The sequence below is a fragment of the Mytilus californianus genome, unplaced genomic scaffold (genome assembly GCF_021869535.1).
Source record: "Mytilus californianus isolate M0D057914Y unplaced genomic scaffold, xbMytCali1.0.p SCAF_11, whole genome shotgun sequence".
Classification (NCBI taxonomy): Eukaryota; Metazoa; Mollusca; class Bivalvia; order Mytilida; family Mytilidae; genus Mytilus; species Mytilus californianus.
This window is the reverse complement of record NW_026262593.1, coordinates 58,658,465-58,674,364: the sequence shown is the minus strand read 5'-3', so window position 1 is coordinate 58,674,364 and position 15,900 is coordinate 58,658,465. Positions and strand designations below refer to the sequence as shown.

General features: G+C 33.4%; 1 protein-coding gene across 3 annotated transcripts; it reads left to right on the top strand.

The window, feature by feature from the left end:
* Positions 1–55: 55 nt before the first annotated feature.
* Positions 56–15,244, top strand: LOC127721006 (uncharacterized). Of its 3 annotated transcripts, none has more exons than XM_052227718.1 (5): positions 56–718; positions 1,524–1,692; positions 2,119–2,393; positions 3,688–3,837; positions 15,111–15,244. In XM_052227718.1, the coding sequence occupies exons 1-5, from the start codon at positions 341–343 to the stop codon at positions 15,162–15,164; spliced, it is 1,026 nt and encodes a 341-aa protein (XP_052083678.1). In that variant the 5' UTR covers positions 56–340; the 3' UTR covers positions 15,165–15,244. The 3 variants fall into 3 exon arrangements, 2 of the variants coding, with proteins under 2 accessions (XP_052083678.1, XP_052083677.1); XR_007991028.1 differs by lacking the exons at positions 2,119–2,393; positions 3,688–3,837 and adding exons at positions 11,432–11,706; positions 13,001–13,150 and having other exon boundaries at positions 58–718; XM_052227717.1 differs by lacking the exon at positions 3,688–3,837 and adding an exon at positions 13,001–13,150 and having other exon boundaries at positions 58–718.
* The last annotated feature ends 656 nt before the right edge of the window (positions 15,245–15,900 follow it).

Below are 15,900 nucleotides of genomic sequence, written 5' to 3'. Positions count from 1 at the left end.
CGATGGCAGAATAACGCTGGGTTTTATGGGAACATACGAATCCGTATATGAACTGGTACTATGGTATAATTTAGAACTGGTTGAGACAGACTTAGATTTAAAAATTGAAAATGATAACTTTTTACAAAAGTTTGTTTATCTTATAAGAAACGAATCAACATGGACATGTGATATACTGTTTCCTTATACTGGTACATACAAACTTGTATTTTATGCCGGTAAATATGGCGAGCCACTACTTAAAGTACTTGATTTTGATATCGATTGCAATGTTTGTCATCCTGACCCTGTTCCGCTTCCGATTAATACTAGCGCTATTGGCCTGGGACCTGGTCCGTTCATGTACTTCTCTGGGCTATCTCATCCATCATGCAGATCTGGAATACTGCACATCGTATTGAGCAGACATTTTCAGATTAAATTCCGGATAGATAATAGAATGTCTGATTTAATTTCCATAAAAGCAAATGTGTTGTCTTCAGAAGCAACATCGAACCATTCCGAGGATTACGAAGTGACCAATGAAATAACCCAGTGTTGTTTAGTACAAAGGAGAACATACAAAGAGGTAGTGATTGACGTATTCCCACCAGAAACCCCAGGACAGTACATATTGCAGATTTGTACTGAAACGAATGGATATTTAGAATCGGAGACAAAAACGGCATGTTATTACCTGTTGATCTACGATGAACTTCCTTTGCAAGAATCGCACGAGGTATGTATACGATTAACTGATGTGGATACTTACAGGGCAAGAAATAAGGGCCTTTTGCATAAATTTTAACATAAAACATGAAAATCATTTTTTTTCAAGTAAATACGTTGCTTTGGACCCTACCCTGTATAGAACAAATTTTGTTCGTTGAGGTATGTTCTCGTTTTTTTCTTCTTTCGAAACTTGGCATCGGATATTGCTACTACTACTACTACTACTACTACTATTTTCTCTGGAAACCGTCGACCAATTAATGAAAATTAACGTTCAATTCTTGCCAAGGGTTAGAGTTGGATAAAGAAGATTAAATTGAAGTCAACTTTCAAATTAAATTAATCAAAGTAATTGGATTGTTGCGACAGACCCTTTCCAATCAAAATTGACGTTACATTTCTGAATGCATTGCATTGGTTTTTCTCCTCCTAACGTGCATCCAATGTACTAATCGAACCGAAATAAACTTATGAAACCGATTTTTGTTCAGCAGATAGTTATGAATTTTGGACTATAGACTTTCATCAGCTTAGACTTGAGATCAGAAATATATGAACATACGTATATATGTTGTTTGATGTATATAAAATCATATGTTTTTGACTTGTTATTGAATTTGCTTGAATGTTTGCTCAGAAGGATACCGAGATGTTGTATAAGTCTTTAATGAATAATTGCTGTTGTATTTGCCAGTTTTCATGTAATATGCAAAATCAACTGCAATCAGATACAATGAATTCAATAGATGCTTTGATCTGATATAAATATGTGTGGATAATATGGTTATTGTTGTTTTTTTTTTCAATTGAAGAACTGTGGTATCAGAACAGCTCGTAAGATGTTAAACACATCAATAGAAGGCAAGAACGTTAACGAAATATTATTCCGTATTCAGGACTGTGCCAGCAAGAAAATAACAGAGGTTGACCTAGATGTTCAGAGAGCTAGAGGAAAAGCTGCAATTCTCAACATTAAACAAAGTAATGGATAGTTTTGTTTTTTATATGTTTTTTGTTTTTCAAGTTAGCTATACAAAAACATTTTTTATATTGATATACGGCAGCAAATCCTATTGTTTTTAGAACAATAGTTCAGTCGATCTACTTTGGATAATTTTGTAGGTTCCTTCCTTTATATCACTTTAATTACAGTACAATGTAATTAAAATGTAAAGGTACCAAAATTAATTTGATGCCATTTGTGCACATTTAGAATTCTATTTATTTCTCGTTTGTTTTGCTTGAAACTAATCGTTGGAAATTGAATAATACCAAACGTTGAAGAACACTAAACCCTAAATTTCACGCTGACACAAAAGAAAATACGTGTCAATCCAGCGGGAAATCTCAGATTTAAACAAATATTACTCTGACTTCCTCTTCTATTTCAATTGTATGTTTATCTAGAAAAACTACACAGAGGTCGAAAAGTGGCTGTCGATCCACGGCTGCATCATTCGAACATAGTAAGACAATCGGAATATGAAGCAAGATTACATAGACTTATAAATCTTCTAGAAAGACTGCTCTACTATCTACAGCATGGTGATAGCTCAGAAACATGGACAACTGTGAGCAGACCACAATCAGTGAACAAGGAAACAGTCGAAAAGACTGAAACAGTTAATCAAACAGTGAATCTGCTGCTAACTTTATTCAGCAAGTCAGAAGAGAAGGAAAAGGTATATATGTATATGTATTACCTTTTATTTATCAACTATACAAAATCCAAAAAATCATGAATTGTTTTAATTAGTAAGTAATAGTTGAAATAATTTCTAATTATTTTTTAGTTGATTAACGATTTCATTGATTGAATATCAATATTACATGCAATCATGCTAACATTATCTGGAGTTCAGGACTACATAAGTCGTCACACGAAGTTTGTCTGAATAGCTGAAGTTTTTACAAAAATAAAGCTAATTACATCTAAAGCCATATAGGATATAATATTTGTGCGATATATCAAACTCTAAATGGCAAAGCGTCTAGATAAGTGAGGAAAGTATTTGCAAAGGTTTACAAGTATTCGCTATCAACAACTGAATCTTAAAGGGCTCCATTAAACACCACGTTGACATTAACAAAGACAGAAACTGACGATGTTCCTTACTTCAGACAGTCACATGTAATGCTGGTGGGTCGAACTAGTTTCTGGCCAATCTTTATGTCCCTTCTATTTTCATCTCAATTATTAAAAGAACGAACGGTAATAAAAGATTCAATTACAAACTAAGTCTGGAAAAGCAAATTACTATGAAAGCTGCAAAAAAACAATACCGAGTAACACCGTATCACAAAATAGTCTACATAAACTATAAACAGAGACATATGTAATTCTATTATAGTTCAAAGTATACTCATTCTGCTCACATAAAAATCATGATGTCTTACACTTTATTATGGTCTTATGTCCTTCAAACAATATGCCAAATGGCAAATCATGAACATGACAGAAAGCCAGATTTTCAAAATGCCCAAAGTAACTTGTGTACAGTTCCGGTACAAAAAACAGAAAAAAAATTATGTCTTTTTATATATGATAATATCCAGTAAATATGGCCTTGAAATATCAATTTACATTTAATTGTATCATGAGAAATCATACTTTCTGTTTCCGAGTTAACATTTAATATTTTTTTTTTATGTGTTCCATTATGAAGTTTTTCGTTATAAAAATATTTACGTTCTTTTGCATAACGAACCTTCTGAAAAATTGATACTCCGTAAGAAGTAGCCGATAGAGAGAAAAGGAAAGCTAACAATTAGATACACAGTCTAACAACGATGTACATGCGATTGATAGATGAAGAATGTTGAAGAATCAAACGTTAGCATACATACAACTGTTTTAAGGTTAAAGCAGGAAAGGACGTCAGGTGAAACAAACAGGGCTTGTAATTACAATCATCTGTATTGTTGTAATTTTTAGAATATCAAATACCGTGTTGCACATGTTTCCAAACATTTCAGGATACTGTTTATTTGATTGAAGAACTCTCGAAAGACCTGAAACAGCATGGGTTTATTCTTTTACAAGAAGACATTAGACGGACGATGGATTTAATGGAAGAGTTCACATTCAACCATAGAGTAAAGATTGCATCAGACATATTCAAATGTGTAAGTAGAAAGTAATTAAATCGGAAGTAGTTAAACTTTGTTCTGATAATTTTTTGCAATGCCTTGTAAGAAGAATGTGTATTTTAATGTACTTTTGACCAAAGTACAGGACGCAATATGATCAAAGTTTTTGTCCATCATAAATAGATGCTGGCATTATTCTTAAACGTCACGTTCCGCTATACACAGAGGATGCCATCTGACAAATGATTTAAAGTTTGGGGACTGTGTCAATCGCATTTAACCCATTGAACTAGAAATAAAGGATACCACAGATACAGTTAAGTTTGCCTCATATCTTGCTTTACATCTAGATATTGACAACAAAGGTCTGTTTGGAACTTTATTTTTCGAAAAAATTATATTTCAAAGGGACATAACAGCCTTACAAAATATTTAACTACATCGGCGCCGGTTTTCTCCGAACTTGTTGCAAATATAGCTGACAATAAACCTTGGCACAAATTTCGTTAAAACCCAAAGAAGGAAAAATGTTAGTTCAATTTTGAGTATTATTTACATTTGGAAGGAACATAACTCCCTAACAAATAAATCGATCGGCATCGATTTTTTTTACAAACTCTTCCAAGATATTGCTCTTACAAACCTTTTACATAAATTATTATTGAGATCTAATGAGAAATGTAGGCATAAGAGAGCTTACAATGGTGTTTTCCATAATTCTAACATATTCAAGGAACATCCAAAAAAACATGAATAATCGATCGGCGCCGAATCATCGAAGATATTGCTGAAATACTGAATTTTCATCAATTTCATGAAAATTGGATGATGTCTGCAGGTACAAGAACATTTAAAATGTTGAACGGACATCAGCATTTCCAGATCCCCTCTTCTCTCCACGCCGGGAGAGACAATAATTGCATTTTAGTAGAATTCATACCTAATCAAATACTAGCTGATTTCTAAAGAGAATTGAAAAGTTGATGAAAGGAATACATGCTGAATCGTCAATAAACGCTAATAAATCTATTTTCTATATATAAACCCTATAAGATGGATTATTAAATCGTTATCTATTAACAGATTTTTTTATATATAACATCCCAGCACACCATGATTACCCATACATTTTATCTTTAAAAATGTACTAATTCTACCTGTACAAAGATTTAAATGCAGAAGTCAATGCATAAGAGAGACGAAAGATGCAAAAGAGATATTCAAACTTATAAGTCGAAAACAAACTGACAATGCCACGGCAAATCACGAAAAACGATCAAAAGACAAACAACAGTATACAAACACAACATGGAAAACTAAAGACTGAGTAGCAAGAACCCCACCAAAAACCGGGTGTATTCGTTGGTGCTCCGGAAGGGTTTGCAGATCCTGTTGCACCCGTCAAGTTGCTCATGTAAGTACAAATCCGGTAAGTCTTATTCGGTATGTCAAAGTCAAGGAAAAGGGGACTGGATTGTGGCTACGACAATTGGAACATATTCGTCGTCATCTGCGAAAGAGATATTCCATAGGGGCCAACCAACTCGTGATGGCGTCCGTAAAATTTTCAATGGGATGATTCAGCTTCACCGCTTGAAGCTATTGCTTTAATTGCTTCCTTGTAAATAACAACCCTATAATATATTGTCTTTTCAAAGGACTCCACATTTTTCACATCTGAAATTTTAAGAATATGTGCAAGTTATCAGACTAACAAAAATGGTACTAATTTAAGCGCTGAAGACATTTTTTTTTTCTGGAACAACAATTCTCAGGTATGCCCGAAACCAAAAGTTTTTGAAGACTTACACAACACGATGTGTAGTACCAAAAGCAGTAGTGTCAAACAATATTGTCAACACTGACTTACGAATTCATTCACAGCATTATTTTTCTAGGACTAATTCTTCAACATTTAAAAACTTCCAAAATTTATATTTAAAGAAGTGTTGGTGTAACCATTGTAATTGTCTTCATTGAAAACGTTTTCGCTTTATTATTCAATTTGTTAAATTTTCATATCAGAGGAAGTATTGCTGATTAGTGAATGGAATGCGTTAGAAAGATAGTCATATTGAAAGAAACAACACCATGACTGAACGGCAAAGCTGTTATGTTTGTTCTGTTTTGTAGCTTACCTACATTAAACTTATTACGTATTCTAGCAATCCATTCTCGTCAAATTTTAAATGTCATATTTGTCAATATTTGCACAAAGTTAAACAGACGCCATTACAAGATGGTTAATCGTTATAATATATCTTTGTCACAGATGACCACGAAAATGTTTGAATTAGCGTAACCACAATCCCGTCCTGTATTTTTTAATTCTGACATCACCGAATTATTCTTATCAACGGATATGTACTTACCATGAACACCATGACGGGTGCCACATATGGAGCAGAACCAGCTTACGCTTCCAAGGTATCTGAAACCCCCTGGTTTTGTTTAAAAGGGGTTCGTGTTGCTCTTGCTTTAGTTATTTGGTATTGTACTTTGTGCTTTTTAATTTTTTGATGTCTTTGTTGTTTTAACTGGTCACAGTCTTGTCTATCCTTTGTCCTGAAAAAGCATGTTTCAATTTCAAAATTTCACATTTGGCCAAGTTTAATGGCTAGAAAATTTTGCATGACCGACGTTTTACGTATTTGGTGATATAGACGTTAATTACCATTGTGATAGTGCGTGATACCTAATCACTTGATATATCGTATCAACGTACTTTAAATGAGTAGGAGCTGGATCTGCTCACCCTTCCGGAGCACCTGAGTTTACCCCTCACCTTGGTGAGGTTCGTATGGCTCAGTCTTTAGTTTTCGACGTAGTGTTTTGTGGACATATTGATTTTTTCGTTGTTTTTCGTTTTTTACCATGGTGTTGTCAATTTCTCTTCGACTTATGAGTTTTGAATGTCCCTTTGTTATCTTCTACCTCTTTTTTAATACCGAGATTAAAAACGAAAAACATTTACTGTGAATTAATATTTACACACTGATATTTTGGGGCAAATTGTATGCACATTTAACGTATACTGTAAATTCAGAAATTAATGCGTTCATTTATTATTGCGATTTTTGAAAAAAGGACAAAAATGCGAGATTTATTATTGCGATTTCAGAAACATTTGCTTAAGATATGTGTATCAGATTTCAGAATGCGAGTTCTTATTATTGCGATACTAAATGAGTCGCATTATTCGCATTAATAAAAACCTCGCAATAATTTCTGAATTTACAGTAGTTATTTGTATATGAGGCTCACTACAGTTACGCAGAGGTACATTAGATGTTGTACTTGGTCTTTCTTCTACGTATGGATTGTGATTTTCACTTTGTTACCTTTTTCTTTTTTTGTAATAATGAATTTAAAATGTAGGAACTGCAAAGTAGGTTGACAACAATTTTTATTTGAAGTGCTAATAGAAAAGAGGATATTTTGGATAGTAGAAAAATTTTGCGTTGCAACAAGCCACCCACGAACCCCTCGAAGAGTTGTTGCAGCCTTGACACTCTCCCTTTACGTCAATATCGCGACTGCACATGGCTGCGTATTTATAAATCCTGCACAGTCATACGGACGCCCTAAACATTGGTCTGACTGTCCTACTATTGATAACGTCTCATCAGGTACGCTCATATCCAAAGGATTTTTTGTTGACGATTTATAAAAACATTTGAATAACATACTATTACAATTTTCTTGGAACTGACATGTCACCATCAGATACCGTATAAAGACACAATGTTGGAACATCGCAGTCAAACATACTTGGACTTCAAACATTTCTAGCATCCGAGTTGATCACCCAATTTTTGGTTGGGTTCGTGTTGCTCAATATTCATAGCTTTCTGTGTGGTGTTTTGTATTGTTAGTTTTTGTCTTTTTGTCATTTTTCTGTTTATCCATGGTGTTGTCTGTTATTGTCCCCTGCTTATCCCTTCTGATTGCCCTCTTTGTAACTTCTCCCTCTTTTTAGACTTTGTTGATCGTTGTGCATATATGTATATAAATAAGTTGTCGCATTTCATATTATAAAGTTTTCCTTAATTTGGGGAGTTGGGGGCTCATGGCAGAACTTTGTTTCTGTAAAGTTTTTTTCACAACTTTTATAAAATGGAAATGATTTTGAGCTTGTCATATTTTTTGCTCACCTGTCTATTGTTGAAGATTTTATGTTACCCTCTAGATGTCTACTGATAATTTGTGTCATTGGGTTGCTGTCTTTTTGATGTATTATAATACCCCACATCTCCTTTTATTCACATAGATTAACTTTTACGGAACATGTAGCATTTACATTTCTTTTTTTTTTCCATGGCTCAAAAATTACTTTAATAGAAAAAAAGGAAGTAAAGAACATATATTTTTCATTAACTTTTGTTAACTATAATTGAAGAAATCAAAGACCATTGATTTTGGCTGTAACATTAAGTCCATCAACTGTTTTCCAGATTACATTGTTGGAAGTATTTAAAATATTTGTTTAGGTGGAAAAATTTTCAGATGTTTTTGCAATTACACACAAATGTCAGTTTTAGAAAGTGATTATAAAAGTTAAGCAGAAAAATATAATGATAAAAGTAAACAGATTTAAAACTTTGGTTCGTGACTTATATCCTCATTTAAGGGCAATCACTCCTATAAAAAGTGACAGTCTACTAACTCCAATAAGGAGTTGTCGATTGATTTCCTGCATTTTGTCTTCATTGTTTAAGTTTCTGTCTATCTATACAAATTTTTAAGATATAAGGCAAAAACGCAAAAAATTGGTAAAAATCGTCATCAAAGGGCAATAACTCTACCATAAGACATATTTGTAGAACTTGTCTAGCTGGTCATTTTTGCGATTTAAAGTTTCTCTCTATCTATTATAGTTTTCAAGATAGTAGGCAAAAATAAAAAAAAAAAAAGTAAAATTTGTCATTTAAGGGCAATAACTCTTACAAGAAGTTTTGACGTATATAGAACATTGGTAGAACTCAACATTCTGAACATTTCTGTTCAAGTCAGATTTTCTTTATTTATAACGTTTTTCAAAATAATAGACAAAACTTGCATTTTACCCCATGTTCTATTTATAGCCATGTCGGCCATCTTGGTTGGCAGGCTGGGTCATCGGACACATTTTTTTAAACTAGATAACCAAATGATGATTGTGTTAAAGTTTCAGAGGAGAAGATTTTTGCAAAAGTTAACAGAGAACGACGGCCGACGACGACGGACGACGGACGCCAAGTGATGAGAAAAGGTCACTTGGCCCTTTGGGCCAGGGGAGCTAAAAGGAGAAAGATCATTTTTATGGTGTACATAATGATGGTAGGTTCATATGGATGTATTTAGAATAATCTTGATAATTTAGAAGAATAAATAAGTATTTTGTTACCAAATTTTGCAATGTTCGAATCGCTTTTTTTAACCTTCACCAATAGTACTTTGACCAAACAGTTTGCATTGACAGTATACATGCAGCGTAAGAAATAGCAATAATAATTGGCCTTTTTCCTCATGCAAAGACTATGTACTTTTTTTTATCGACGTGTTAGTCTTTGAGATTTGCTAATAGCATAAAGATGCATTCCATTTGGGAGCAATAAATATGCACTTGCAGTGAGATGAGATTTTTTTTGTTGGCTCCATGTTGAAGGCCTCACTGTGATTTTGAGATAAAGAACCTCAATAAAAGCGCTGTTCCTTTGCTTTTTGTGTTTTTTTGTTTTTTTGCTGTGCATGTACATGTAAAGGTTACAAATTTGTTGACTGAGAGTATAACGGATACTGGTTGGCGCCCAAACAAAGGCTGCAAGGCGGATGCTTATTCTTGGAACTTGGACTTCAAACATTTCTAGCATCCGAGTTGATCACCCAATTTTTGGTTGGGTTCGTGTTGCTCAATATTCATAGCTTTCTGTGTAGTGTTTTATTTTGTTAGTTTTTTTGTCATTTTTCTGTTTATCCATAGTGTTGTCTGTTTTTTTCTGCTTATCTCTTCTGATTGCCCTCTTTGTAACTTCTCCCTCTTTTTAGACTTTGTTGATCGTTGTGCATATATGTATATAAAGAAGTTGTCGCATTTAATTTTTTATAAAGTTTTCCTTAATCTGGGGAGTTGGGGGTTCATGGCAGAACTTTGTTTCTGTAAAGTTTTTTTTCACAACTTTTATAAAATGGAAATGGTTTTGAGCTTGTCATATTTTTTGGCCACCTGTCTATTGTTGATGATTTTTTGTTGCCCTCTAGATGTCTACTGATAATTTCTGTCATTGGGTTTCTTTTTGATGTATTACAATACCCCACATCTCCTTTTATTCACATAGATTAACTTTTACGGAACATGTAGAATTTACATTTCTTTTTTTTCCATGGCTCAAAAATTACTTTAATAGAAAAAAAAGGAAGTAAAGAACATATATTTTTCAACTTTTGTTAACTATAATTGAAGAAATCAAAGACCATTGATTTTGGCTGTAACATTAAATCCATCAACTGTTTTTCCAGATTACATTGTTGGAAGTATTTGAAATATTTGTTTAGGTGGAAAAATTTTCAGATGTTTTTGCATTTACACACAAATGTCAGTTTCAGAAAGTGATTATAAAAGTTAAGCAGAAAAATATAATGATAAAAGTAAACAGATTTAAAACTTTGGTTCCTGACTTATATCCTCATTTAAGGGCAATCACTCCTATAAAGAGTGACAGTCTACTAACTCCAATAAGGAGTTGTCGAACGATTTCCTGCATTTTGTCTTCATTGTTTAAGTTTCTGTCTATCTATTCAAATTTTTAAGATATAAGGCAAAAACGCAAAAAATTGGTAAAAATCGTCATCAAAGGGCAATAACTCTACCACTAGACATATTTGTAGAACTTGTCTAGCTGGTCATTTTTGCGATTTAAAGTTTCTCTCTATCTATTATAGTTTTCAAGATAATAGGAAAAAATGTAAGAACAAAAAATAGTAAAATTTGTCATTTAAGGGCAATAACTCTTACAAGAAGTTTTGACGTATATAGAACATTGGTAGAACTCAACATTCTGAACATTTCCGTTCGTGTCAGATTTTCTTTATTTATAAAGTTTTTCAAAAAAATAGACAAAACTTGCATTTTACCCCTATGTTCTATATATAGCAATGTCGGCCATCTTGGTTGGCAGGCGGGGTCATCGGACACATTTTTTAAACTTGATAACCAAATGATGATTGTGTTCAAGTTTCAGACGAGAAGATTTTTGTAAAAGTTAACAGAGAACGACGGCCGACGACGACGGACGACGGACGCCAAGTGATGAGAACAATTTTTTAGAGCAATAGTTTAGTCGATCTACTGTGGATAATTTTGTAGGTTCCTTCCCTTATATCACTTTAATTACAGTACAATGTAATTAAAATGTAAAGGTACCAAAATTAATTTGATGCCATTTGTGCACATTTAGAATTCTATTTATTTCTCGTTTGTGGTGCTTGAAACTTACTGTTGGAAATTGAATAATACCAAACGTTGAAGAACACTAAACCCTAAATTTCACGCTGACACAAAAGAAAATACGTGTCAATCCAGCGGGAAATCTCAGATTTAAACAAATATTACTCTGACTTCCTCTTCTATTTCGATTGTATGTTTATCTAGAAAAACTACACAGAGGTCGAAAAGTGGCTGTCGATCCACGGCTGCATCATTCGAACATAGTAAGACAATCGGAATATGAAGCAAGATAAAATAGACTTATAAATCTTCTAGAAAGACTGCTCTACTATCTACAGCATGGTGATAGCTCAGAAACATGGACAACTGTGAGCAGACCACAATCAGTGAACAAGGAAACAGTCGAAAAGACTGAAACAGTTAATCAAACAGTGAATCTGCTGCTAACTTTATTCAGCAAGTCAGAAGAGAAGGAAAAGGTATATATGTATATGTATTACCTTTTATTTATCAACTATACAAAATCCAAAAAATCATGAATTGTTTTAATTAGTAAGTAATAGTTGAAATAATTTCTAATTATTTTTTAGTTGATTAACGATTTCATTGATTGAATATCAATATTACATGCAATCATGCTAACATTATCTGGAGTTCAGGACTACATAAGTCGTCACACGAAGTTTGTCTGAATAGCTGAAGTTTTTACAAAAATAAAGCTAATTACATCTAAAGCCATATAGGATAGAATATTTGTGCGATATATCAAACTCTAAATGGCAAAGCGTCTAGATAAGTGAGGAAAGTATTTGCAAAGGTTTACAAGTATTCGCTATCAACAACTGAATCGTTAAAGGGCTCCATTAAACACCACGTTGACATTAACAAAGACAGAAACTGACGATGTTCCTTACTTCAGACTGTCACATGTAATGCTGGTGGGTCGAACTAGTTTCTGGCCAATCTTTATGTCCCTTCTATTTTCATCTCAATTATTAAAAGAACGAACGGTAATAAAAGATTCAATTACAAACTAAGTCTGGAAAAGCAAATTACTATGAAAGCTGCAAAAAAACAATACCGAGTAACACCGTATCACAAAATAGTCTACATAAACTATAAACAGAGACATATGTAATTCTATTATAGTTCAAAGTATACTCATTCTGCTCACATAAAAATCATGATGTCTTACACTTTATTATGGTCTTATGTCCTTCAAACAATATGCCAAATGGCAAATCATGAACATGACAGAAAGCCAGATTTTCAAAATGCCCAAAGTAACTTGTGTACAGTTCCGGTACAAAAAAAAGAAAAAAAATTATGTCTTTTTATATATGATAATATCCAGTAAAGCTGGCCTTGAAATATCAATTTACATTTAATTGTATCATGAGAAATCATACGTTCTGTTTCCGAGTTAACATTTAATTTTTTTTTTTTATGTGTTCCATTATGAAGTTTTTCGTTATAAAAATATTTACGTTCTTTTGCATAACGAACCTTCTGAAAAATTGATACTCCGTAAGAAGTAGCCGATAGAGAGAAAAGGAAAGCTAACAATTAGATACACAGTCTAACAACGATGTACATGCGATTGATAGATGAAGAATGTTGAAGAATCAACGTTAGCATACATACAACTGCTTTAAGGTTAAAGCAGGAAAGGACGTCAGGTGAAACAAACAGGGCTTGTAATTACAATCATCTGTATTGTTGTAATTTTTAGAATATCAAATACCGTGTTGCACATGTTTCCAAACATTTCAGGATACTGTTTATTTGATTGAAGAACTCTCGAAAGACCTGAAACAGCATGGGTTTATTCTTTTACCAGAAGACATTAGACGGACGATGGATTTAATGGAAGAGTTCACATTCAACCATAGAGTAAAGATTGCATCAGACATATTCAAATGTGTAAGTAGAAAGTAATTAAATCGGAAGTAGTTAAACTTTGTTCTGATAATTTTTTGCGATGCCTTGTAAGAAGAATGTGTATTTTAATGTACTTTTGACCAAAGTACAGGACGCAATATGATCAAAGTTTTTGTCCATCATAAATAGATGCTGGCATTATTCTTAAACGTCACGTTCCGCTATACACAGAGGATGCCATCTCACAAAATGATTTAAAGTTTGGGGACTGTGTCAATCGCATTTAACCCATTGAACTAGAAATAAAGGATACCACAGATACAGTTAAGTTTGCCTCATATCTTGACTTACATCTAGATATTGACAACAAAGGTCTGTTTGGAACTTTATTTTTCGAAAAAATTATATTTCAAAGGGACATAACAGCCTTACAAAATATTTAACTACATCGGCGCCGGTTTTCTCCGAACTTGTTGCAAATATAGCTGACAATAAACCTTGGCACAAATTTCGTTAAAACCCAAAGAAGGAAAAATGTTAGTTCAATTTTGAGTATTATTTACATTTGGAAGGAACATAACTCCCTAACAAATAAATCGATCGGCATCGATTTTTTTTACAAACTCTTCCAAGATATTGCTCTTACAAACCTTTTACATAAATTATTATTGAGATCTAATGAGAAATGTAGGCATAAGAGAGCTTACAATGGTGTTTTCCATAATTCTAACATATTCAAGGAACATCCAAAAAAACATGAATAATCGATCGGCGCCGAATCATCGAAGATATTGCTGAAATACTGAATTTTCATCAATTTCATGAAAATTGGATGATGTCTGCAGGTACAAGAACATTTAAAATGTTGAACGGACATCAGCATTTCCAGATCCCCTCTTCTCTCCACGCCGGGAGAGACAATAATCGCATTTTAGTAGAATTCATACCTAATCAAATACTAGCTGATTTCTAAAGAGAATTGAAAAGTTGATGAAAGGAATACATGCTGAATCGTCAATAAACGCTAATATATCTATTTTCTATATATAAACCCTATAAGATGGATTATTTACTCGTTATCTATTAACAGATTTTTTTATATATAACATCCCAGCAAACCATGATTACCCATACATTTTATCTTTAAAAATGTACTTATTCTACCTGTACAAAGATTTAAATTCAGAGGTCAATGCATAAGAGAGACGAAAGATGCAAAAGAGATATTCAAACTTATAAGTCGAAAACAAACTGACATTGCCACGGCAAATCACGAAAAACGATCAAAAGACAAACAACAGTATACAAACACAACATGGAAAACTAAAGACTGTTGCACCCGTCAAGTTGCTCATGTAAGTACAAATCCGGGGATAAGTCTTATTCGGTATGTCAAAGTCAAGGAAAAGGGGACTGGATTGTGGCTACGACAATTGGAACATATTCGTCGTCATCTGCGAAAGAGATATTCCATAGGGGCCAACCAACTCGTGATGGCGTCCGTAAAATTTTCAATGGGATGATTCAGCTTCACCGCTTGAAGCTATTGCTTTAATTGCTTCCTTGTAAATAACAACCCTCTAATATACTGTCTTTTCAAAGGACTCCACATTTTTCACATCTGAAATTTTAAGAATATGTGCAAGTTATCAGACTAACAAAAATGGTACTAATTTAAGCGCTGAAGACATTTTTTTTTTCTGGAACAACAATTCTCAGGTATGCCCGAAACCAAAAGTTTTTGAAGACTTACACAACACGATGTGTAGAACCAAAAGCAGTAGTGTCAAACAATATTGTCAACACTAACTTACGAATTCATTCTCAGCATTATTTTTCTAGGACTAATTCTTCAACATTTAAAAACTTCCAAAATTTATATTTAAAGAAGTGTTGGTGTAACCATTGTAATTGTCTTCATTGAAAACGTTTTTGCTTTATTATTCAATTTGTTAAATTTTCATATCAGAGGATGTGTCAAAACATGTTTTATTTATTACAGGTTAACGAGATAGTAACATTGCTGACTAGTGAATGGAATGCGTTAGAAAGATAGTCATATTGAAAGAAACAACACCATGACTGAACGGCAAAGCTGTTATGTTTGTTCTGTTTTGTAGCTTACCTACATTAAACTTATTACGTATTCTAGCAATCCATTCTCGTCAAATTTTAAATGTCATATTTGTCAATATTTGCACAAAGTTAAACAGACGCCATTACAAGATGGTTAATCGTTATAATACATCTTTGTCACAGATGACCACGAAAATGTTTGAATTAGCGTAACCACAATCCCGTCCTGTATTTCTTAATTCTGACATCACCGAATGATTCTTATCAACGGATATGTACTTACCATGAGCACCATGACGGGTGTCACATGTGGAGCAGAACCTGCTTACACTTCCGATGTAATTGAAACCCCCTGGTTTTGTTTAAAAGGGGTCGTGTTGCTCTTGCTTTAGTTATTTGGTATTGTACTTTGTGCTTTTTAATTTTTCGATGTCTTTGTTGTTTTAACTGGTCACAGTCTTGTCTATCCTTTGTCCTGAAAAAGCATGTTTCAATTTCAAAATTTCACATTTGGCCAAGTTTAATGGTTAGAAAATTTTGCATGACCGACGTTTTACGTATTTGGTGATATAGACGTTAATTACCATTGTGATAGTGCGTGATACCTAATCACTTGATATATCGTATCAACGTACTTTAAATGAGTAGGAGCTGGATCTGCTCACCCTTCCGGAGCACCTGAGTTTACCCCTCACCTTGGTGAGGTTCGTATGGCT